Genomic DNA, 26,756 nt, shown 5'->3' with positions numbered 1-26,756 from the left:
GACTTCAAAATGGCCACCATGGTCACCACCCATCTTGAAAAGTTTCCCCCGTCACATATACTAATGTACCACAAACAGGAACTTAATATCACCAACCATTCCCATTTTATTGAGGTGTATCCATATAAATGGCCCACCCTGTATATTAGTTTAAACCCAGAAAATACACGCAACTGTGCTTTAAATGGCTATGTCACATTCCCTTTCAATGCTTTTAACTGTGTTATGTTAAACACATAAAAATATTTTGTTTGACTAAAACCAGAAAATACACATTACTCACACTTAGCTGGCTATGCCGCGTTCCCTTTCAATACTTTTAACTGTCCAATATAAGAGTATAGTGGTGGTCAGCTCACCTATTCCCAGTGCACAAGCCCGATCTCCAGATGAAGCAGGAATAAAACAATGGAGGGCAAACAGATAAAGTTGTCTTCAGTCTTTATTAAAAAATCATTTAAACAAGCAAGTGACATCAGCAGATAAAATAATCCATAAAACATAAAAAAAACACAGGTTGACGCATTATAGGTCACATGATCCAGTGGTGTCAGGTGTCATAAATACGATGGTCAAAAAGGAGAAAAGCAAATGGAAAACACCTTCAGCTTAACCCCTGCCTCACCAAGAAATATCTTTACAATTTGTGGTGACAAATCATTCTGTGCATTGCGGGTGATTCTAGATGGAATGCAGAGATTATTTCTATTTTCATATGAAACCCTATTTTTAACTATGTTGTTATGTTAAACACAGGTGAAAATACTTGTTTGATTAAACCCAGAAAATATACTTAAAGGGGTACTCCGGTGGAAAACTTTTTTTAAATCAACTGGTGCCAGAAAGTTAAACAGATTTGTAAATTACTTCTATTAAAAAATCATTACCCTTCCAGTACTTTTTAGCAGTTGTATGCTACAGAGGAAATTATTTTCTTTTTGAATTTCTTTTCTGTCTGTCCACAGTGTTCTCTGCTGACACCTGATGCCCGTATCAGGAAATGTCCAGAGCAGGAGAAAATCCCCATTGCAAGCCTATGCTGCTCTGGACAGTTCCTGACATGGACAGAGGTGTCAGCAGAGAGCACTGTGAACAAGACAAAAAAGAAATTAAAAAAGAAAATAATTTTCTCTGTATCATACAGCTGCTAAAAAGTACCAGAAGGGTAAAGATTTTTAAATAGAAGTCATTTACAAATCTGTTTAACTTTCATGCACCAGTTGATTTAAAAAAAAAAATTCCACCGGAGTAGCCCTTTAACTGACAGCTAAGTTGTTTTCACTTTCAATGCTCTTTAAGGGGTACTCCGGAGGAATAAAATGTTTTCAAATCACCTGGTGCCGGAAAGTTATACAGATTAGTAAATAACTTTTATTTAATAATCATGACCCTTCCAGTACTTATCAGCTGCTGTATGCTCCACAGTCTGACCACAGTGCTCTCTGCTGACACATCTGTCCATGTCAAGAACTGTCCAGAGTAAAAGCAAATCCCCATAGCAAACCAATCCTGCTCTGGAAAGTTTATAAAACAGACAGAGGTGGCAGCAGAGAGCACTGTGGTCAGACTGGAAAGAACTACACAACTTCGACTGGAGCATACAGCAGCTGATAAGTACTGTAAGGGTTAAGTTTTTTTTACATAGAAGTAATCTGCAGAACTTTCTGCCACCAGTTGATTTGAAAACATTTTTCCCCTCTGGAGTACCCCTTTAACTGCGTTGTTATATTAAACCCAGCTGTAAGGAGTCCTGTTCTTCTCCAAAATATGATTGCCCCTGAAACCCTGAATATTCTGTCTGAAGAATGTGTTCCCTTGGCAAAAGAGTCATGGCATAAATTGGGGTATTAAAGGGGTATTAAAGGCATTAAAGGGGTACTCTGCCCCTAGACATCTTATCCCCTATCCAAAGGATAGGGGATAAGATGGGGACCCGCTGGGGACCCCGTGATATCGGCTGTGGCACCCCACTGTCATCATGATGCCGAGATCACAGGGGTCCCCAGCGGGTCCCCATCTTATCCCCTATCCTTTGGATAGGGGATAAGATGTCTAGGGGCAGAGTACCCCTTAAATTCTGGGCTGTAGATATATAGTGCTAATGCTTAGGAGCAGCTGCCATGCTGATGACAGTGATGGGAGTGAGAGAATTCCTGTGGGGATAATGCTTTACTAGGAAGAAGTGGTGACATGATTAAAGGGGTAGTCCAGTGGTGAAAAACTTATCCCCTATCCTAAGGATAGGGAATAAGTTTGAGATCGCGGGGGGTCCGACCGCTGGGGCCCCATGCGATCTCTCTGTATGGGGGCCTGGCTCTCCGGTCAGATAGCGGGTGTCGACCCCCGCACGAAGTGGCGGCCAACACGCCCCCTCAATACATCTCAATGACAGAGCCGGAGATTGCCGAAGGCAGCGCTTCGGCTCTGCCATAGAGTTGTATTGAGGGGGCGTGTCGGCCGCCGCTTCGTGCGGAGGTCGACACGCCCCCTTCCCGCGGGCTGTCGGGGCTCCGTACAGGAGATCGCGGGGGGCCCCAACGGTCGGACCCCCCGCGATCTGCAACTTATCCCCTTTCCTCAGGATAGGGGATAAGTTGTTCACCACTGAGTCACCACTGGACTTCTCCTTTAATTTATAATTTATAATTAATTTCCACTTAACAATTGTACAGTAACTTACTTTCTCTAATTTTTATATATAGATCATTTTATTACAGTATGGATCATCTTGCGCACCGTCCTATTTATTCCTTGTAGATGAGTGTCACACATGAGCCTGTTACAGCCTGGATATTATAGTGCAGTTGCACTTGGATCATACATAAGATTAGAATCTTCATGTTCATTTTCCTCGATGTTTTCCACTAAAATGTTTGTATCATGTGTCACAGCCGCACATTTACTGTCAAAGTATATTCTGCTATCCAAAACATTTTCTGGTTGTGACTTGTCCTTTTTCCTCCTATATACAAAGACGACAGCAATGGCCGTGCCAGCAACAACAAGAATAATAAGAACAACCACACCAATGGTCATGCCATGTGATGATTTTGATTCTGTAAAGAAAAATATGGATTAGAAAGTTATAACATACGTAAAACCTGTCACACTAAATATTTTATATCTATTTACTCATCTCTACTAGTTAGCAATGCAGAGTATCAGAGCTCTAAGCAAGAACAGAGTGTGGTATCCTAGTAATAAAAGCTGAATAAAAAGGCGAACACACTCCCTGAAGGGATAGCATTGTGTATAGAAGATGCTGCAGCTGGTGCCATGCAGGGAATCATAACAATAAACCATCAGTACTTTTTTTCTGTAGTAGACTGGACTGCACCTACCTCTTACTTCTGTAAGTATCTAATCGGAAGGAGGAGTTGCTGAGGAAAAGACTGAATGGATGACCATGGACTTGGGGAAGGGGGTCAAGCAGGGAGGCAAAGTGACCACCACATGGCCAAGGCTACAGATGTGTCTACCCTTACCATTTCTTTAATTTAGTTAAAGGGGTACTCCACCCCTAGACAAAGGATAGGGGTTAAGATGTCTGATCGCGGGGTCCCGAAGCTGGAAACCCCCGTGATCTCGGCTGCGGCACCCCAGACATCCGGGACAGAGGCTCGTGATGTCACGGTCACACTCCGCTTGGGGCATCACGGCCCTCCCCCTCAATGCAAGTCTATGGGAGGGGGCATGATGGCCATCAGGCCCCCTCTCATAGACTTACATTGAGAGGGGGCATGCCCGTGATGTCATGAGCCTCCAGCACCTGACATCTGTAAACGAATGCTGGGTGCAGCAGGGAGATCGCGGGGGTCCTGCCGCTGGTCCTGACATCTTATCCCCTATCCTTTTGATGGAGGTTAAGATGTCAGGGGCGGAGTACCCCTTTAAGGATTCCAATTTCTCACAAAACCAATTTAAAGGGAACCTGTCACCCGGTATCACCTGCACTAACCTGTTGTACAAGCTTGTAGTGTGGGTGACACTGATGACAATGGTACTTAGCGATCACCACTCCATGGTGCAAGTGGGGCATTCCCAAGCTCCCTGCGCATGGTGACATCTGACCGGCATCTTCCAATTATTGCCTTCTCCCCTGTGCTGAGCCGCCTCTGATACAGACGCTGGCCTAATGTCACCGTGCATGGAGAGCTTAGGTGGGACCTTGGAAGAAGGTTGTTCACCAAAACATATGTTAGGGCTGGTGTTGCCCTGGTTCCTCGGCAGACTGACATTGTGTGGGTATCCTTATGCTCTTTTTGATGTATTGTTCACTTTAATTTGCATTTGCCCTTTTTATTTAGTAAGCCTCTCTACAAGCTTTTTGTGCTTTAGCTTGTCCTTTACATCATTGCAATTTTTTCTTTATAGTGCTGCACTGCCTTTGAATACTATGTGAACATTTCTCATCTATTGCTGCTTTGTCCTGGTTTCATGAACTTTGTATTTACGCAAAAAAAAACAACAACAACAATGTTCTGTCTATTTTTTAATACACACAGAGTATAATGTGCTGATATTGTGAAAAATTGGTAAAATTATATCCTGTCTATAGAACTTCTTGGCCCATCAATATTTGTTACCGTATTTTTCGCCGTATAAGACGCACTTTTTCTTCCCCAAAACTGGGGGGAAAACGTCGGTGCGTCTTATACGGCGAATACACCCCTATCGCGGCGGTCCCTGCGGCCATCAACGGCCGGGACCCGCGGCTAATACAGGACATCACCGATCGCGGTGATGCCCCGTATTAACCCTTCAGACGCGGCGATCAAAGCTGACCGCCGCGTCTGAAGGGAAAGTGACACTAACCCGGCTGTTCAGTCGGGCTGTTCGGGACCGCCGTGATTTCACCGCGTTAGTGCTTACAGAACACCGGGAGGGACCTTACCTGCCTCCTCGGTGTCTTCTCCGTTCAGGAATCCCCTGTATGGCCGGCGCTCTCCTTCCTCGTCCTCACGTCGTCACGTACGTGCGTCGGCGTGCGTAACGACGTGATGGCAGCGACGGAGAGCGAGGATACCCGGCCGGCAGCAGAGAGGTTCCGGAGCGACGGGGACAGCGATGGAGCGACATCCAGGGCAGCGGTGACGGGTCCGGAGCGGCGGGGACACGTGAGTATTACCTCCTATGCAGTGGTCTTCAATCTGCGGACCTCCAGATGTTGCAAAACTACAACTCCCATCATGCCCGGACAGCCAACGGCTGTCCGGGCATGCTGGGAGTTGTAGTTTTGCAACATCTGGAGGTCTGCAGGTTGAAAACCACTATTGGGTTCAAAATCTTTATTTTTTTAGATTTTGCACCTATAAATTGGGTGCGTCTTATACGCCGGTGCGTCCTATAGGACGAAAAATACGGTAATTGTTTTGCTTTTATCATTTGTTAGTATGTACTGAGCATACTGGGGGTTTCTTAATCAAAAGAGGAAGACCCTACTACGTTCCTACAGAGCTCCCAGTAATATTGGTTAAAGCTAAGACATTGCTTCACAGTAAGGCTAGGTTCACACTACGGAAATTCAGCCTGCAATTCCGCATTGAAATTGCAGGCAGAAATTCTGCTTACTAAAATTTACTGTATAGTGAATGGGTTTCCATTCACCAATTCACGGTGAAGCAGAATTTGTGAATGGAAAATCCCCTTTAACATTTTCGCCTGAAGAATGGTAAAACGGAAACGGAAAATACTTGCGGAACACATTGCAGTGTATTGGAGACTGCAGTGTTTCCGTGCGGTCCTAGCACTGGCCACACTCTGAATCTCCGGGCGGAAATTTTCTTCCTGGAGATTCCGCAGTGTGAACCTAGCCTAAGGGTACGTTCACACGCGCGGATTTTCGCAGCATATTTACCTGCGGATCCGCAGGTGAAGGCCCCGCTCTATGCTGGCTTTACATACGCCGCTACCAGCAGACACAGTGCAGCAATGTGCGCAGCGTACTCGCACATCGCAGCCACTCTCCCTGCTCTGAGCTAGGCAGAGAGCTCCCGCGATGTGTGAGTATACTGCGACTCGCACATCGCAGTGTGCCTGCTGGTAGCGGCGTATTGCCACTATGAGCAGGCACATGTAAAGTCAGCATAGAGTGGGCCTTCACCAGCGGATTTTCAGCGTAAAATACGCTGTAAATCTGCGCGTGTGAACGTACCCTAAGGGTCTATTCTCACGGCAGAATTTTCGCTTGTGGAATTCTTCCTCAAATTAAAGCCCATGGAATTCTATGGGATGCCGCACACCGATTTACACTTCTGTATTTCCGCTTGCGATATGAGATAGATAGATAGAAAACAAAGCATCACTTGGTAAACACAAGCTATGGAGTGGGCTCCAAGCATCAGGAAAGCAGGAAACTGATCAGGGATCCTTGGAGGACGGCAGCGCACTGTAGATTAGAATCCAAGCAGAGGTTATGGGTGAATAAACTGCTGCTTTAGATTCTAATCTACAATGTGCTGCAGTCCTTTTGCTATAGATTGATATATAGATATATAGAGGGACATTTATCAATGTTTGCTTATGTATTCTTTTTTTTAGTAATTTTTTCCTTACTTTTTTTTTGCTTATGTGTGACTTATTTATCAACTGGTTTCAGCCTGTTGATCATTTTCTTTCACGTAAGCAATTTTTCCTTTTTTACTTTGGTAGTAGCTTTTTCTGCTCCATGTTTGAGCTGGAGTAAATTTAGTCAATTTTTTACCCTGTTGCGACTTTTTTTTTGCGCAGTTGCGACTGTCGCAGTTAATAAATACCTGACTACTACTGAAAACTTGCTTTTCTCGCTTTCCAGTCAAAATGTTGCACGAAAAATCGCCTAGTCGCAGTTGCGACAATTTTGCGACAATTATAGTAAAGAAAACCTGACTAAACCCGTTGATAAATGTCCATAATAGATGGTAAATATTTTGTGGTTAAAATTTACCCCATAGGAGACAAGGTATTACTGATGGTAATAACTGTTTCTTGCATAGCTATATTTCTCTTTATAATAAAATATATTAGTATTGGGTGTAGTGCTTACTGTACCTGTTTGCTCGATTATCGTTTCAGTGGGCAGAGGAGCTGAAAAAAATACACAGGTGATAAATCAAAATTTTGTTCATATTCAATGGAAAAAATCAGACACATTTGTTGTACTTCATCCTGTGTTCAATGACGGGTGTTAACATTTTTATAATTTCATTTTATGGTTTAAATGATTTTTTATTGGTTTTTGAGAACATTTTTACAAGAAATGTAGGCCAAAGAAAACAAAACGCGGCCAAAAGAACATTACAAAACAATGTATCATATCCGTATAGAATTAGAATCGAACAAACACTCATTAGTATTATAGGTTTTTCTATCTATAAAATTGAATAAAAAAATGATAAAGGATATTGTATAGTCATATCCGGTTAAAAGAATTAAAGTTGCATATAATCATAACCACTAAGTATTATATAATCATACTTATGATGCGTCAGCAATTGTGTTGCATTATTTTTTCTAGTCAGTTTATCTCTTCTGAATCAATATATTTATTTTTTTTGTACACTATAATGGGGGCAGTCATCTTACCTGAGCTTCTGCTCTGTTTTATTGTAATCATTTTAAGAGATGCCTTACAGCAGCTACATAGACTATAGGGCACAATACTCTGCTGACTAATTGGGGCCCCTAGCAACCAATCCGGCAGAGCTCAGCTTTCATTTGTCACACATCTTTTGCAACATGAAAGTTGAGCTCTGATTGGTTGCTGCTAGAGGCAGGAAAAAAAACTTACCGTATAGGAGTTTTCTAGGCATGCCCTGTGACCTGTGCAGAGATGGGGGAGGAGGTAAGCTGTGAATAACTTGTTGTAAATGGCCTGATCCTGTCTTATCTACTGTATATACTTGTGTCACCTTTCATTGTAATCCTGCCTGTTGTGATAAGGAGCAGACTGCTGAAAAGTTTTCTCTACAGAATATGAAATGTCAGCTTATTATTAGTGGTCAGAGTGAAAACTGCACAATTTCAGGATTATTTTCAGACTTTTGTGCTGCACTATGCATTTTAATTTCAGTATCTAATTTCCTGAACCATTCCCCCTGCTCTCCACTGTATATTTATATGCATTATGAGACAAAGCTTCCAACTCTACAGCATAAATCTTCAGCTAGAGCAAATTCAACATAGCATGAGAGATATGCTTTAAAGGGGTATTCCGGATTTAGACATCTTGAGGGGAATTCATCAATACTTGTCTATTTTTATTTTTTATTTTACTATTTTAGCCATGAAAAGTTGCCTTGTTTTTTAATTCCCTGCACTAAATTCATGAAAAGTCCCACGCCACTTGATGAATTTGGTGCTCGTGTACATTACTGAAAATTTACCTTATAGTTCTCCTACATTTCCCACCTGTTCAGGCACGGTGAGTAATTCTATAATAATGTGTCATAATGTCGGCCAGCACGCGCTCTGGGGGGGATCATCGTTCGGGTGGTGTGCAGCCAGGAGCGGAGGGGGGGGGGGTGCTTTAAGGTTCTTTTATTCCCTAGTCTTGCTTTACTCTGCTCCCCTGCGATGTACACAGTTTTACTTTCAGTTTCAAATACCCCGCCAGGAGCCCTGAATGGCCGGCACCGATTGGCCATTGAGGGCTCCCGGCAGGGTTTTTAAAGTCAGTCACTGAGGATTGTGAAGTACACTGGCGGCATTGAGCTGCATTCCCTGGCTGCCCTGATGCGCTGCAGAGGGCATAATCTATAGCTAGCGAAGCGGAGGCAAGCATGTAGCGCTATATGTCTAGCCCCCCACTGCGCCAACTATATATTTTGCACCCCGCTGTGCTAGATATAATAATTTCCCCTCATAGCGCATACATATGCCCCCCGCAGGGCTATCTTTGTAAAGCATGATATAAGCAGCACATCTGCCATCCGATAAGGGGCGGGGCGGCATGCGCAGGTGGGGTGAGGGTAGGGGTTGTACTGGGGGTGTTGGGGACTGTGTGCAGGTGTTTAGAGTACTTTTCAGGGCTGAAGTAAATTGGTGTGGTTTGTTGTGTAAAGGACAGGAGCTGCAACTTTTGTGTGACTTTCAGAGAAAAGTCGCACATCATGAATTGATCACCACTGCATAAAACTAGTCTAAAGCACTGCACATGGTAGTTCACTTTCAGATATGATCTATAGCAAAAGTCACACAAAAGTCGCAGGGGAAGTGATTGAGAATTTTGATGTGATTTTATTTTAGAATTTCCTTCCTTATCCCCTATCCTTTTGGATAGGGGATAAGGAAGGAAATTCTAAAATAAAATGTCTGATGTCTGATCATCACGAGGGGGCGTGGCCGTGACGTCACGTTTCAGTCTTGGGAGCAGCACCAGGCTCAGAATGTTGGGGGCTGCAAGAAAATTGCGGGGACCTCTGCGATCAAACATCTTATATAAAGCCGAAAATAAACAGAAAATTTGAAGGAAAAAAAATTACCAAAAAGAATAGTAGTAATAATAGTAATAAAAATTTAAGTTAAACAATATGTCATTTTCTATTGATACCTCCCCCTAATTGGGGGAATCTTTACTATTTAATAGTTCTGCAAAGAGTAAATCAATTCCCAGCTGTGGGCAGGCTTACACACTGGATTTATGTATATATATATACTAGCTGAGTACCCGGCGTTGTCCTGTTTTTCCTTCCTAATCCTTGTTGGGGAGGAAAATCAACAAAGGAGGAAGCTTTTGACTTCTTATCCCATCCCCATATATTGTTGTCATATCCCAACCCCATATCCCGTCCTCATATCCCGTCCTCATACCACGACCACCTATCCTGTCCTCCTATCCCATCCTCCTATGCCGTCCTCCTATCCTGTCCTCCTATCCCGTCCTCCTATCCCGACCTCCTATCCCGACCTTCTATCCAGTCCTCCTATCCCGACCTCCTATCCCGACCTCCTATCCCGTCCTCCTATCCCGACCTCCTTTCCTGACCTCCCATCCCGTCCTCCTATCTCGACCTCCTATCCCGACCTCCTATTCTGTCCTCCTATCCATCCCCTCCTATTCCGTCCTCCTATCTCTACCTCCTATGCCGTCCAATCTCGGCCTCCTATCCCATCCTCCTATCCTGTCCTCCTATCTCGACCTCCTATCCCGAACTCCTATCCCTTCCTCCTATTTCGACCTCCTATCTGGACCTCCTATCCCGACCTCCTATCCCATCCTCATATCCCGACCTCCTATCCCGACCTCCTATCCCGACCTCCTATTGCATCCTCATATCTCAACCTCCTATCCTGACCTCCTATCTTGACCTCCTATCGCGACCTCCTATAGCGACCTTCTATCGCGACCTCCTATCTCGACCTCCTATAGCGACCTCCTATTTCGACCTCCTATCCAGACCTGTAATATGTGTACCAGGAATTGAAATATCTCCAGTCGTACTGAAGTTATGTGGTAACATACGTTTCCCATTGATTTGAAACAAAAACCCCGACCCTCTCAAATGGGGGTAGCTAAGGGTTAAATGAACTATCCTATATTTTTAGTGGACATATAAGTAACATGTGACCAAGTATTATGGAAATATCTCCAGCCGTTTGGAAGTTATGCAGTAACATATATTTCCCATAGACTTGTATGGGACTTTAAACATAAACCCCGCCCCTGGCAAATGGGGGTGAGTAAGGGTTAAATTACCTATCCTATGTTTGTTGTTGACATATAAGTAACACGTGTGCCAAGTTGCATGTTAATATCTTTAGCCGTTTGGACATGATGCTGGAACATACATACATACATACACACATACATACACACACACACACACGTTGAGTTTTATATATATACATATATATATATATATATATATATATATATGCAGGCATTTGTTTGGGGACATTTGAATTATTGTTCAAGCATTTTTGAGCAAGCAAAAACTATGTAATATGGCACGCGATAAAGATTTTGTAGGGGAGGGACTTAATATTACTTCAAACAGGCATACAAATGTTAGCGGTATGTCTGTGGCTGTCCTTTAACGATTCAGCACGATACAGCCTTTGCAATAAAAAAATAAAATAAATAAATGCATTGTATGCATTTACTTCCATGGCAAAAACTGCATACGTCACTCAAAGCATATAAAAATACCACTTTATAAAAATATCATGGTTATAGACTAAGATTTGTTTTATTTTTTAACTCTTTAATTTCTTTTTCCATAATGCATACAAAACATGGAGTAGGAACTTACCTGTTCTGCATCCACGAGTAGAGATGAGCGAATTGAAGTTGACGAACCCAAATTCGTTACGAATTTCATGAAAAATTCGATTTGCAACGAATACGAATATCGCCGCGATTCTATCGCATGAATCGCTTCATTAAACTCCATTTTACAGCGTTCCAGCCTATTGGAGACCTAAGATGGCGGATCCACATGTGAGTGCATGGGGCAGGGGATTATGGGAGGGGGGGAAACAGCGGCGGGAATGAAGGTAGGTGGGCTGACCCTGAATCACATGTGAGATGCAGCCTATCAGTGTTCACTGACCCCTGTGATGTCACAGCCCCTATATAATCGGCGGCCATCTTTCCTCTCCTCATTTCATCTGTGCACTCAGATGGAGAGGACGGGACTGCGTGTGTGTGAATAGCTCATACCACAGAGTTACACTGCAACTGCTAGTCACATCAGCATTAGGGAAAGACAGGACTGCAGAGTGCTGTGCTGTTACTCTGAGAAGGATCATTGATTGCTAAACCTCCTATTCACGTTATTGAGCATTGCAGCAGAGAGGGGCAGATAGCTGTCGGCTGCCTCATACAGATCTCCAAGCTGCCGGAACTTTCTGAAGCATCTTATCTCCTCATTTCTCAGCCCAATTGAGTTTATTTTTATTTGCTCCACAAATCTTCTGCTGCTCAGAATTGTGTGACAGAGTGCAATTTAGGGTTTAATCTCTGGATTTTTTTTGTGGTGCTGTACTGTTGGGTCCTGCTGCTGTTTAGAAATAAGTCATATTAGTGTGTACTTTAGTGCCTTTTTACCATTTTTCACCTGTTACTCTGTCTCTGTGCTAAATTCAGTGTTATACCACACGTTATACACCTGCCGGTGTATTAAAGAAAAAAAAGTTTTTCCTACGTACAAATACACTTAACAGTGCGCTCATCATTGCAAAGGGCATACATACAACCAAGTAGTGTACTATTTAGTACCTGTTATTCTGTCTCTGTGCTAAATTCAGTGCTATTCCACACATTAGTATACACCTGCTGGTGTATTTAAAAAAAAAAAAAGTGTTTTTTCAGCATGGAAATAAGCATACCAGTGTGCTCATCATTGCAAAGGGCATACATACAACAAAGGAGTGTACTATTTAGTAACTGTTATTCTGTCTAGGGCCTACATACTGTGAAAGGACAGCCGTAAGTAATCGCCTGCTGCTGTTCTAGACAAATACTGTTTAACTCATTAAGGACGCAGGACGTAAATGTACGTCCTGGTGCGGTGGTACTTAACGGACCAGGACGTACATTTACATCCTGTGCATAACAGCGGGCATCGGAGCGATGCCCGTGTCATGCGCAACTGATCCCGGCTGCTGATAGCAGCCAGGGACCCGCCGGCAATGGCCGACGCCCGCGATCTCGCAGGCGTCCACCATTAACCCCTCAGGTGCCGGGATCAATACAGATCCCGGCATCTGCGGCAGTGCGCGATTTGTATGAATGATCGGATCGCCCGCAGCGCTGCTGCGGGGATCCGATCATTCAGAACGCCGCACGGAGGTCCCTTCACCTTCCTCCGTCCGGCTCCTGGCGTCTCCTGCTCTGGTCTGAGATCGAGCAGACCAGAGCAGAAGATCGCCGATAACACTGATCTGTTCTATGTCCTATACATAGAACAGATCAGTATTAGCAATCATGGTATTGCTATGAATAGTCCCCTATGGGGACTATTCAAGTGTAAAAAAAAAAAAAGTGAAAAAATGTAAAAGTAAAAGTAAATCCCCTCCCCCAATAAAAATCCCCTCCCCCAATAAAAAAGTAAAACGTCAGTTTTTTCCTATTTTACCCCCAAAAAGTGTAAAAAATTAATTTTATAGACATATTTGGTATCGCCGCGTGCGTAAATTCCGAACTATTAAAATAAAATGTTAATGATCCCGTACGGTGAACGGCGTGAATGAAAAGAAAAAAAAAAGTCCAAAATTGCTACTTTTTGAATACATTTTATTTAAAAAAAAAATAATAAAAAATGTATTAAAAGTTTTTTATATGCAAATGTGGTATCAAAAAAAAAGTACAGATCATGGCGCAAAAAATGAGCCCCCATACAGCCGCTTATATGGAAAAATAAAAAAAGTTAGAGGTCATCAAAATAAAGGGATTATAAACGTACTAATTTGGTTAAAAAGTTTCTGATTTTTTTTAAGCGCAAAAATAATAGAAAAGTATGTAATAATGGGTATCATTTTAATCGTATTGACCCTCAGAATAAAGAACACACGTCATTTTTACCGTAAATTGTACGGCGTGAAAACGAAACTTTCCAAAATTAGCAAAATTGCGTTTTTCGTTTTAATTTCCCCACAAAAATAGTGTTTTTTGGTTGCGCCATACATTTTATGATATAATGAGTTATGTCATTACAAAGGACAACTGGTCGCGCAAAAAACAAGACCTCATAGTAGTCTGTGGATGCAAATATAAAAGAGTTATGATTTTTAGAAGGCGAGGAGGAAAAAATGAAAACGTAAAAATTTTATTGTCTGAGTCCTTAAGGCCAAAATGGGCTGAGTCCTTAAGGGGTTAAAGAGTAGTGTAACGTATTGTAATACCCTCATAAACGCACTCAGTATGTCAGGCAGGGAAGTGCCAGGACGTGCACAAAGAAGGGGCAGAGGCCTACATACATCAGGCAGAGTTGGCAGCAGACTTGGGGCGAGTGGCAGCAGGAGTCGCAGCAATAGGCCTGAGCTCCCGTTAACACATAGCGGTCGTGTCGTCGACCCATCTCTCCTCGTCAATTGGTTTGCACACTCATCCCCATCATCACAAACGACATCTGACAACCCCAGTCAAGAGTCGGTGGGTTCCTCAGGCACAACCCTCAGTTGGCATGGCCCGGGAGCAGTCCCCGTAATCCCATTGCCTTTGTCCTATGCTGTTCCCTCTCCCAAAGAAGTATCTCATGCTTTGGGTTCAGCTCCACTATTTAGTGAGGACGATGTAATAGAGGACAGTCAGCAGCTAATGGGCAGCCAAGAATGTGAAGAGACATGCGTCGCTTGCTCCGCAAGGAGGGCAAGCAGTGATGCGGAGAGTGACGTGGGAGGTGTTGTTTCAATTGTTCAGGGTCCTGAGGCAGACACTGTAGTGGAACACGAGGAGGACATCAGTGAAGTGCACACATCTTTTGATGATGACAAAGCCGATCGCAATTGGGAGCCGGGTGCAGAAGCCGGGGCTTCATCATCATCATCAGGAGAAGAGATTTGCTCTTTGTCTATGAGGCAGCAAGGCGGTAGCACGGTTGGCAATCAGTGGTGGCAGTAGTGGAAATTCCGGAGCCAAACGTGCCAGGGGGAGACCACCTGCTTCGCGGCAAGCTACCATTCAGGGAGGTAGTGGAACAGGGGTTCCTGGAGACGGCGCCAATAGCAGTGAAATAGTGCGGACTGCAGGTGGGAAAATCAGCTACTCTGCGGTGTGGTTGTTCTTCATAAAGAATCCGGAGGACCTTAGCGCAGTCACATGCAAAATCTGTGGGCAGAAAGTGAAGCATGGCCATTGTCCCAATCTCGGCACCACGGCCCTGCGTCAACACATGATTCGCCACCATAAAGTGGCCTGGGATAACCGTGGCTCCGATGTAGGGGTCCAGCCTGCCGCATCACCCAGTGGCCATCCGCTCCCTCCGTCATCCAGTCAAGGCTCCACCACCTCAGCCGAATTGAGCATTGTGTCAAACCCTCCTTCTTGCGCTTCTGCTTCTTCCGCTCGTAGTCAGCCATTCCGCCAACAATCGATCGGCGAAGCCATGTCCAAGAGACAACAGTATGCGCCCACTCATCCAATGGCACAGAAGTTGAATGTGCTCCTGTCCAAGTTGCTGGTGTTGCAGTCCCTCCCTTTCCAACTGGTGGACTCTGCAGCTTTCAGGGAATTGATGGCTTGTGACGAGTCGAGGTGGAGAGTCCCAAGCCATTATTTCTTTGTGAAGAAGGCAGTACCAGCCCTGCATAAGTTTGTACAAGAGAAGGTGGGCCAGTCCTTGAGCCTGTCGGTGAGTTCAAAAGTGCACGGCAGCGCTGACGCGTGGAGCTGTAACTACGGGCAGGGACAATACATGTCTTTTACGGCCCACTGGGTAAATGTTGTTCCTGCACAGCCACAACAGCAACTTGGACAGGTCACACCGCTTCCTCCTCCACGCTCTCGCTCCCAGGCAGTTGGTCCTTTTACAGTGTGCGCCTCCTCCTCCCCCGTATCCTCGGCCTCCACTGCACATCCAAATCTCGGTGGCTCTTCATGGTACCACGTGTGTAGGGCACAGCGGTGTCAAGCCGTCCTTCACATGGTTTGCCTTGGCGAACGGAGTCACACAGGGGAGGAACTGCTGAAGTTCATTAGGGAAGAAATCCGAGTATGGCTTACTCCACAAAATCTGGAAATGGGAACCATGGTGACCGACAATGGGAAGAAGATTGTGGCCGCGCTGCGACAAGGAAGTGTGAACCATTCGCCCTGCATGGCACACGTGTTGAATCTGGTTGTCAAGAAGTTCATCAAGTCTTCACCCCATTTGCAAGACATCCTGACAATGGCAACGACACTGTGCATGCACTTCAGCCACTCGTACACCGCCAAGCACACTTTGCTTGAGCTGCAGCGTCAGAACGGTATCCCACAACATAGTCTCATTTGTGACGTTGCCACACGTTGGAATTTCACCCTGCATATGTTGGACAGACTATACGAACAAAGAAAAGCCATCACGGATGAGGCCCTTTGAGGAAGCCACATTTTTTGTTAGTCGCTCGAATTACGCCATGAACGACGTAATACCACTCCTACATTTACTCCAAAAAATTATTGAAAACATGGCTGGTCACGGCAATGGAGACGTTGCGCCTACATCAGAAGGCTACATGAGTCCTGTGGGGGATGAACTGGAGGAGGATGAGGGGCAGAGCGGAGCACAGTTTACGGTGGATGAGATGGCCGGTGTTTCTGGTCATTGGACAAGGGAGGAGGAGCAGGAGCAGCCAGAGGAGCTGGAGGGTTATTACGAGGGAGGCGAGACAGAGGACCCAGACACACCGTGGAAGTATGCAGTGGAGATGGAGGTAGGTAGTCCCAGCGAATCACTGTCACAAATGGCATGATACATGCTGAGTTGCTTGCGTAGTGACCCCCGAATTGTCAAAATTTGTCAACGCAATGACTTCTGGATCTCCACCTTATTAGACCCTCGCTACCGGCCCAGAATGGGGGCCTTTTTTACACCCACTGAGAGGGAGGACAAACTGACCTACTTCAGGGAGCTTCTACGTAGTCGGTTGGCCGATGCCTATCTCGGGGGGCCCTCTGCGCTCACCTTCCACTGCCACGGCTGCTGGGGAGGGGAGGGGTGGCAGGAGCAGCTCAATCAGCAGCAGCCTTTTACAATCAGAGTTTACAGTCACTGATGAGTTGCTTCCTTCAGCCGCATAGGGAAGCTACTCATCAGCAGCAGGTGGACATGGAGCAGGACCTGAACCAGCAGGTGGTGGCTTACCTCGACATGACCCTGCCAACAACCGTTGAAGATCAGCTGGAATTCTGGGCAGCCAAACTCGATTTATGGCCACAACTAGCGGAGTTTGCCCTGGAAAAGCTGTCCTGCCCGGCCAGTAGTGTGCCATGAGAGCGGGTGTTTCGTACGGCCGGGGCCATAGTCACCTCAAGGCGAACTCGTCTGTCCACTAAAAATGTGGAGAGACTGACGTTTGTCAAGATGAATCAGGGATGGATCAGCCAGGATTTCCAGCCATCAATGACAGATGGGTCTGAGTAGATTGACCATGCTCCTACAACAAAATTTTCTCTATTGTGGTTGGTTATGAAACCCTCTGGGGCAGACCTGGGCATTGTACGGCCCCCTTGCCATATACGGCCCTTTGATTGGCTCTGACCGGCCCGCGCTGATTCGGGGACAACTATGCTGCCTAATCTGGGGGACAACTATGCTCCTTATCTGGGGGACAACTATGCTCCTAATCTGGGGGACAACTATGCTCCTAATTTGGATGGACATCTATGCTGCCTAATCTGGGGGACAACTATGCTCCTAATCTGGGGGACATTTATGCTGCCTAATCTGGGGAGACACAACTATGCTCCTAATCTGGGGGACATCTGTGCTGCCTACTCTGGGGGACAACTATGCTCCTAATCTGGGGGACATCTATGCTGCCTAGTCTGGGGGACAACTATGCTGCCTAGTCTGGGGAGACACAACTATGCTCCTAATCTGGGTGACATCTATGCTGCCTACTCTGGGGGACAACTATGCTCCTAATCTGGGGGACATCTATGCTGCCTAATCTGGGGGACAACTATGCTCCTAATTTGGGGGACATCTATGTTGCCTAATCTTGGGGACATCTATGTTGCCTAATCTGGGGGACATCTATGCTCCTAATCTGGGGGACATCTATGCTGCCTACTCTGGGGGACAACTATGCTCCTAATCTGGGGGACATCTATGCTGTCTAATCTGGGGGACAACTATGCTCCTAATCTGGGTGACATCTATGCTGCCTAATCCGGGGGACATCTATGCTGCCTACTCTGGGGGACAACTATGCTCCTAATCTGGGGGACATCTATGCTGCCTAATCTGGGGGACATTTATGTTGCCTAATCTGGGGAGACACAACTATGCTCCTAATCTGGGGGACATCTATGCTGCCTACTCTGGGGAGACACAACTATGCTCCTAATCTGGGGGACATCTATGCTGCCTACTCTGGGGGACAACTATGCTCCTAATCTGGGGGACATCTATGCTGCCTAATCTGGGGGACAACTATGCTCCTAATCTGGGGGACATCTATGCTGCCTAATCTGGGGGAAAACTATGCTCCTAATCTGGGGGACATCTATGCTGCCTAATCTGGGGGACAACTATGCTCCTAATCTGGGTGACATCTATGCTGCCTAATCTGGGGGACATCTATGCTGCCTAATCTGGGGGACATCTATGCTGCCTAATCTGGGGGACAACTATGCTCCTAATATGGGGAAAACTGATGCTTCTGGCCTTGGGCCTATAATTTTTTGAAGTTTAGCAGTAGCGAAATACATGCTTAATGCAAATGTCAACATTGATCTTTAAATGTAAGGGGTTATGAAACCCTTTTGGGTACTGTGAATGACTGCTCCAGACTCATTCTGTGTCTTTCACAAACTACTTGCCTCCCTGGTGCCTCAGGCCTTGGGCCTATAATTTTTTGAAGTTTAGCAGTAGCTAAATACATGCTTAATGCAAATTTCAACAATGATCGTTAAATTCTCGACGCTCTGCCAGGGCCTTCTCCTACCCCGCCTGGGCCGATCCGAGGACCTCACTAACTAATCCAATCGCTTATAGCGACGGGCGGTGTGTACAAAGGGCGGGGACTAAATCAACGCCAGCTGATGACCCTTACTTACTGGTAATTCCTCGTTTTAAGGTTAAATAATTGCAATCCCAGATCCCTATCACGAACTGGTGTCACCAGGCTCTGTCATTGTGCTGCTGTGCGACAGTGATTCTAAGAGCGATGCCGGTAATCTGCATGTTATTCTGAATAACAATATTATTTCACTACCCCAGCACACTCCATATGCGTTTTAGGACACAGCAAAGTGTTCTATACTCCTATAGAGGCTGTATGTAGGCTAGAAATAGCCTTTTTTAATATTGATTCGCCGCGAACAAATTCGGATCGAAACAAACTTTTCGGGAAAATTCGGCGGATCGGCCGAATCGAATTTTTTAAAAGTTCGCTCATCTCTATCCACAAGCCATTAAAGGGGTATTCCAGGCCAAAACTTTTTTTTATATATCAACTGGCTCCGGAAAGTTAAACAGATTTGTAAATTACTTCTATTAAAAAATCTTAATCCTTCCAATAGTTATTAGCTTCTGAAGTTGAGTTGTTGTTTTCTGTCTAACTGCTCTCTGATGACTCACGTCCTGGGAGCTGTGCAGTTCCTATGGGAATATTCTCCCATCATGCACAGCTCCCGAGACGTGACATCATCATTGAGCAGTTAGACAGAAAACTTCAGAAGCTAATAACTATTGGAAGGATCAAGAATTTTTAATAGAAGTAATTTACAAATCTGTTTAACTTTCCGGAGCCAGTTGATAAATATAAAAAAGTTTTTGCCTGGAATACCCCTTTAACATACATAAAATTATCCATACCCTCATACCAACCTCTCCTTGCATGTGGGGAAAAAAAGAAACCCTTATTCATCATGTGTGTGTATATATATACATATATATATATATATATACATACATACATATACTTCAATTTCTTTTTTGTAAGGCAAAAGCAGGAATTTAGTAACTACACTTTAGATTCATTCCAAAGGTTCTCCTCCACTTTCTCTTTCATTCTAATCAAACCGCCAAAGAGCTTGTAACCAATCCCTGCAAAAATATATCATCCCTTAAAATAAACTATCACATCTATCTATCACTGAAATAATGACCCTTTATATTTTGTCTAATTTACCGTAGATTTTTTTTAAATTATATTCCTAACCTCACCAAGTCTGTCATCCATTATAATTCCTCACATTAGACAAAATCTATATAGGTTACCAAGTACTGTACCCCATACCTTCTCATAGTACTTCATTCTTTTTTTGTTAATAGGGATCGACCGATTATCGGTATGGCCGATATTATCGGCCGATAATCACGATTTTGGGCATTATCGGTATCGGTAATTACCTTGCCGATAATGCCCCGCCCCCCACACCGCCCCCACCGCACCGCGACCGCACCCCCCACCGTAGTGCTGGGCGGTATACCGGTATGGATTTTTGCCCATACCGCTATACCAGTCGGGCCCCTCCCCCACCCTCCGAGTCAATAAAAAATAAAAAATAAACTTACCTGTAATGGGGGTGGTCCGGGCCATCCATCCTTCCTTCCTGTAGTGTCCGGCGGCATTCCGGGTGGAGGGTGCACCGGTACGGGCTGTCCTTCTCCGGGGGTCCTCTTCTCCACTCCGGTCAGGCTCCGGCCTAGTACGCTGCATAGACGCCGCTACGCCGTGACGTCAGGTGCGTCGCTGTGCACGGGCGTCACTGCGTAGCGGCGTCTATGCTGCGTTACTAGGCCGGAGCCTGCCCAGAGTGGAGAAGAGGACCCCCGGAGAAGAAGGACAGCCCGGACCGGTGGACCCTCCACCCGGAATGCCGCCGGACACTACAGGAAGGAAGGATGGATGGCCCGGACCACCCTGACAGGTAGGGGAGAGAAGCGGGTGGCGGCGGCGGCCTATGGCACCGCAGAAGCCACTGCAGTGCATTGATTTAAAGCGCCCACTTTAAATCAATGACCTGCAGCGGTGTCCAGGGGGGATAAATAGCCGATAACTTATACCGGAATATCGGTATAAGTTATCGGCTATCGGCCCTAACCTCCACCGATTATCGGTATCGGCCCTAAAAAAACGATATTGGTCAATCCCTACTCTTTAACTACTCATTCTGTATTTTATCTATAGACTAAGATCAGATGTATATTTTGGACTCTCTTGTCAATAGTAAAAATTGTTAAAAAGTTTATGAAGATTTATGATCACTTACTTTTTAATGTTTTACATATGTACCCAATGAATCTACCGCACCATACAATGTTCCACGTTCCTTTTTCGGCATCCATCATCACACAGAATGAAGATATATCTCCATGGGGTGCCTCATTTTCCCAGTTTATGAAGTCCATGCTTGTATTGTCCAACCAAAGCCATTTTCCTAAGAGCACAAATATTTCCTTCTTATAAAAAGACACAATATATATTGTATTGTTGCAGTTGTTATTCTCCTATTACCCTAATGATTCCATTTTTTTTTTTTTAATAATCACGGTCACTCACCTACTGTAAGCTGAGGCTTTATTGTCAATATGGCGGCCACTTCAGGTCCAATAGTGTCATTGTATGTTCTAAATTAGAAATCTGTTTAGCTTTGTAGCAATCAATCCCCTACCTGTGTTTCCATGTAATGTAAATGATGCCTTTGAACCTCCACAAGTTTTATATGTAACTACTACAGCCATAGGCCTCATGCAATCCTGTCACTATCAGTCCCAGTCGCAGCACTCTCCCCCTCCGATGCTGCTTTTCCCTCTGCTGCCGCTGCACCAGGGCCATTGTGTAGCAAAGTTCTGTTTCACACACCAGTGCCCTTTTGCTTTAGGGGATTCCAGTAGTCTGGTTGAAGGAACTGCTCTTCATTGCTTTAGTTGATAGTAGGAATCTTCCTGAAATCATCTGCTTTACCACTGCACCCTTGGGTCTTTAGATCTCCAAAATTAAAGGGTTAGTCCAGTGGTGAAAAACGTATCCCCTATCCTAAGGATAGGGGATAAGCTTAAGATCACGGGGGGTCCGACCGCTGGGACCCCCTGCGATCTCTCTGTACAGGGGGCCAGGCTCTCCAGCCAGACAGCGGGTGTCAACCACTGCACGAAGCGGCGGCCAACACGCCCCCTCAATACAAATCTATGGCAGAGCCGGAGATTGCTGAAGGCCATAGAGTTGTATTGAGGGGGCGTGTCGGCCGCCACTTCGTGCGGAGGTCGACACGCCCCCTTCCCGCAGGCTGTCGGGGCCCCGTATAGGAGATTGCGGGTGGCCCCAACGGTCGGTCCCCCGCGATCTGCAACTTATCCCCTATCCTTAGGATAGGGGATAAGTTGTTCACCACTGGACTACTCCTTTAATACATTTAGTTTTATGTCCTTCCGAAACACATCAGCCCTTTACTTTTGGTACTTCCATTGCTCCAAAACACACAGTCTTCATAAACTGGAACTTTGGCCAGACTTTAAATTGGAAAGAACTTAAGCCTAAAAAAAGGCATAAACTACTTACCTTCCTCGCTTCCACCACTGCCAGCACTCTCCCAGTGATGCTCCCATGCTCAGCTCTTGCAGTGTTTGGGGTTAGCGGTTGCACTGCCCACTCACTCAATCAGCTGCGGCAGCAGTGCCCTCCCTCAGCAGCTGATTGGCAGATCAGAACCCACCCCCTGTGCATCAGGACTGGCTCCAGGAGAACGGCAGCAGTGGGAGAAAAGAAAGTAAGTACCGTATATGCTTTTTTTAATGCTTTTCCCAGGGCTGAACACATTACATTAATGAAAAAAATAAAAAATAAAAAACAGTTTTCGAGCCGTTCAACATTTTTTATTTTTTTTTGCTTCATCAGTTATTATGGACAGTTCATTTCCTATTTTTCAACTCTGGAACCTATTACTACCTTGACCAAGAACAGTAACAATGCCAAGAACTAGGCTCCTTAGGCTAAAGCACCTTGTATGATTTTGTCTCCTGTCAGGTTCTTCATTATGAACTGGGTCCCTCAAGCTCTTTATTCCTAGAGGTAGATGCTTCCTCTGCAGCTGCTGGAGCCGTTATCTCTCAGAGGGCACAAATGAATAAGACTGGCCTGTGGCTTCTTCTCTAAAGCCCTTTCTCCTGTAAAAAGAATGAATACTTGCATTCAAATTGACCTAGGAAGAGACATGACATTTGCTGGAAGGGGTCCCTCATCCGGTGACCATCTAGACCAGCCGGTAGCTCCTCTCTTTCTCTATGATATTCCACCTAGGAAAGCCTTGGTTCCACTAAACCAAAGGAGGCAGTTTTTTTTCCTGGGGTCATAAGTTGAAGTTGGCCAGTCATCCTGGTGTGCACAAGTCCTTGGATTTATCTCTCATGATTGCTGGTGGCCATGTCAGCCCCATGATACCAAAGACTTAGTGTAGGCCTGTTCGATAGATACATACAGCAAGTGTTTTCATAGCACTATGGATTTAAGTATTGATTTGCCCAGTTCTTCTTCATGGTCAAATGAATGTGGTCATCTCCAAGATGGCACCTTGTATTCTTTTATCCTTCCCTCTTTCTGCCATTTGCCTATCCTCTTTATATATTTCTTCTTCATGCCTTACCAATGCATACTGTATCAGACAGTGGAGTTTAATAAGGTTCAAGATATTGGCATGTTCTCTGTGGACTATTAGAAGTCAAGCTCAAATTCTCACTCACAGACCGTTGTACAAGTTGAATGTGTCAATCAAGTTCTGGAGAATTACCTTTGGCACTTTATCTCCTCTTAACAAAAGTTTTGGGAAAATTTACTTCCTTGGGCTGTGTTCCCCTAAAATAATTATACAGATGAATCTAGTAGAACTTTACCATTTTATTGTATACAGACAATATGCCACTTCCTGACTCCTTACTTTCTGATGTTCCTGTTGACAACTTCACGCTCTCAGGTTTAATTCATATTTGAAAGGACATTCAAAATGCTCCACTCAGAACTATCTCCAAATTTTAAAGTAATGTATATTAAAAGTCCAGGCCTCCCCTTCAGCCCAGGGATAAGGTTTTGAATGCTTCCAAATGTACAGACCTTACGACTTCTTGATACAAATTGGCTCCACATTTCTGTGGATGGTCTTTAAACAGATTTATCTAGAATGCAAGAAGTATCTCTAGAGAAGCATGCTCATCATCAATTGTTTTTCCTGCCTGTGTAAAGATGTTACATAGTTACATAGTTAGTACGGTCGAAAAAAGACATATGTCCATCAAGTTCAACCAGGGAATTAAGGGGTAGGGGTGTGGCGCGATATTGGGGAAGGGATGAGATTTTATATTTCTTCATAAGCATTAATCTTATTTTGTTCCAGGAATGTATCTAATCCTGTTTTAAAGCTGTTAATTGTTCCTGCTGTGACCAGTTCCTGAGGTAGACCGTTCCATAAATTCACAGTCCTCACGGTAAAGAAGGCGTGTCGCCCCTTGAGACTAAACTTTTTCTTCTCCAGACGGAGGGAGTGCCCCCTCGTCCTTTGGGGGGGTTTAACCTGGAACAGTTTTTCTCCATATTTTTTGTATGGGCCATTAATATACTTATATACGTTTATCATATCCCCCCTTAAACGTCTCTTCTCAAGACTAAACAATTGTAACTCCTTTAATCGCTCCTCATAGCTCTATTAACCCATTTATTCTAGTTCTGACTTGGCTTGTTGCAAACTTTATTCATCTACTGCCAGCCCTGACCTCCTGCATGTGAATTTTGCCTGCCCTTGGCCTGTTCTTTGTATCGACTGAACATCACCTTCTCTGACCTCTGCTGGCCTGACTATCCTAATTGTCTACTTCTTTGGTACTGTGCTTAGATTTGTCTTCCCTTGCTAACAGAGACAACTCTGAGGTTAATGACCTGGGATCCCCTGCAGAAGTACAGATCTCTGGATATTCGCTCATTAGTTTAGCTCATCATTAAACTCACTGCAAGGATAATTCATTGTTCAGATTAGTCAACACAACAATTCAAGAGGAAAAGAGGGAGGGATAAAGTACAAATGTGATAAAAAAAATAAAATGTTTTTTTAGTCTACATTCACAAGTACATAATTTGCTGGGGATTTCACATTTTACGTTGTGGATTTAAGATTTTATCACTGATTTACCAGCATAAAATCTGCAGCATAAAATCTGCATCGTAAAAATTGCAGGAACTAATCTGCAGCAGATTGTGTGAATGACCCTAAAAAAAAAATATATATATATACATAGAGTACATAGTCTCATACTATACTATACCTTCCACATTCTTGAACAGTCCGATCCAAAATTTTTCTTTTCGGTTGCCGACTAACTCAACATTACGATGAAGGAAATCAAGTTCAGTTGAATCTTCAATTGAAGTCAAAATGGCATCTGTAAAATTTACATAGTAAATATTTATGTCGGCTTGTAATTTCTCTACCCTTAGGGATATAGTTTATGCAGATCACTGAGATGATGCTTCTTCTAAAATAAGTTAAATACCTGATGCTTTTGGGGCCTTCAGAGGCCAGAATATTGACAGCAAAAATTCACTAATTGTAATTTTACATTCCATGGTGAAATATGGTTTTCTAATTATTTTATACTTAGAGAAGGGGAGCACTTTCCTCAAATATGGTCTTTTATAGGCTCATGGATGAAAGCATGTATAGAGATTGTATAGTATATTCACAGCTGTGTATACAAGATTTGTGGGATACAATATAGATAAAAGATAATATATTTATTTGTACGCAATGTAAATATATTTATATATATATATATATATATATATATATATATATATATCTCTATATATATAAAACTAAACGTGTGTGTATGTATGTATATGTATGTATGTATGTATGTGTGTATGTTCCACAAAAACTTTCAAACGGCTAAAGATATTAACATGAAACTTGGCACACATGTTACTTATATGTCAACAACAAACATAGGATAGGTGATTTAACCCTTACTCACCCCCATTTGCCAGGGGCCGGGCTTATGTTTAAAGTCCCATGCAAGTCATCGGGAAATATATGTTACTGCATAACTTCCAAACGGCTGGAGATATTTCGATAATACTTGATCACATGTTACTTATATATCCACTCAAAATATAGGATAGTTAATTTAACCCTTAACTACCCACATTTGTGAGGGTCTGGGTTTTTGTTTAAAGTCCCATGCAAATCAATGGGAAATGTATGTTCCCACATAACTTCCGTACGGCTGGAGCTATTTCAATACCTGGTACACATATTACAGGTCGGGATATGAGGACGTGATGGGAGGTCGGGATAGGAGGTCGGGATAGGAGGTCGGGATAGGAGGACGGGATAGGAGGTCTGGATAGGAGGTCTGGATAGGAGGTCGAGATAGGAGGACGGGATAGGAGGTCGAGATAGGAGGTCAAGATAGGAGGTCGAGATATGAGGACGGGAAAGGAGGATGGGAAAGGAGGTCAGGATAGGAGGTCGGGATAGGAGGACGGGATAGGAGGTTGAGATAGGAGGTTGAGATATGAGGACGGGAAAGGAGGACTGGAAAGGAGGTCGGGATAGGAGGACGGGATAGGAGGTCGGGATAGGAGGTCGAGATATGAGGACGGGAAAGAAGGATGGGAAAAGAGGTCAGGATAGGAGGTCGGGATAGGAGGACGGGATAGGAGGTTGAGATAGGAGGTTGAGAAAGGAGGACGGGATAGGAGGTCGGGATAGGAGGACAGGATAGGAGGTCGGGATAGGAGGACGGGATAGGAGGTTGAGATAGGAGGTTGAGAAAGGAGGTCGGGATAGGAGGACAGGATAGGAGGACAGGATAGGAGGTCAGGATAGGAGGTCGAGATAGAAGGACTGGATAGGATGGGATAGGAAGACGGGATAGGAAGTCGAGATAGGAGGACGAGATAGGAGGACGGGAAAGGAGGACGGGAAAGGAGGACGGGATAGGAGGATGGGATAGGAGGTCGGGATAGGAGGATGGTATAGGAGGACGGGATGTGGGGTTGGGATATGACAACAATATATGAGTACTGCATATGAAGTCAAAAGCTTCCTCCTTTGTTTATTTTCCTCCCCAACAAGGATTAGGAAGGAAAAGCCGGGCAACGCCGGGTACTCAGCTAGTGTATATATATATATACAT

At 44.5% G+C, this 26,756-nt stretch overlaps 1 protein-coding gene across 6 annotated transcripts in view; it reads right to left on the bottom strand.

The window, feature by feature from the left end:
• Window positions 1-327: 327 nt before the first annotated feature.
• The window catches only part of LOC130273041 (macrophage mannose receptor 1-like), a 276,050-nt gene continuing 249,621 nt past the window's right edge, over window positions 328-26,756 (bottom strand). For 4 of the 6 annotated variants that reach the window (XM_056519198.1, XM_056519196.1, XM_056519199.1 and 1 more), the window contains 4 exons: window positions 24,882-24,998; window positions 20,846-21,013; window positions 7,030-7,065; window positions 2,591-3,056 (listed from right to left, as the gene is read on the bottom strand). In XM_056519198.1, the coding sequence (XP_056375173.1) occupies window positions 2,794-3,056; window positions 7,030-7,065; window positions 20,846-21,013; window positions 24,882-24,998 (584 nt within the window). In that variant the 3' untranslated portion in view covers window positions 2,591-2,793. Of the gene's footprint in view, window positions 441-2,590; window positions 3,057-7,029; window positions 7,066-20,845; window positions 21,014-22,587; window positions 22,740-24,881; window positions 24,999-26,756 lie in introns of those variants that run through there. The other 2 variants (XR_008843850.1, XM_056519200.1) reach the window with 2 other exon arrangements.

This window comes from Hyla sarda, chromosome 5, assembly GCF_029499605.1.
Source record: "Hyla sarda isolate aHylSar1 chromosome 5, aHylSar1.hap1, whole genome shotgun sequence".
Taxonomy (NCBI): Eukaryota; Metazoa; Chordata; class Amphibia; order Anura; family Hylidae; genus Hyla; species Hyla sarda.
Note: the sequence above shows the minus strand (reverse complement) of the source record. Positions and strands in the feature narration are given on the sequence as shown.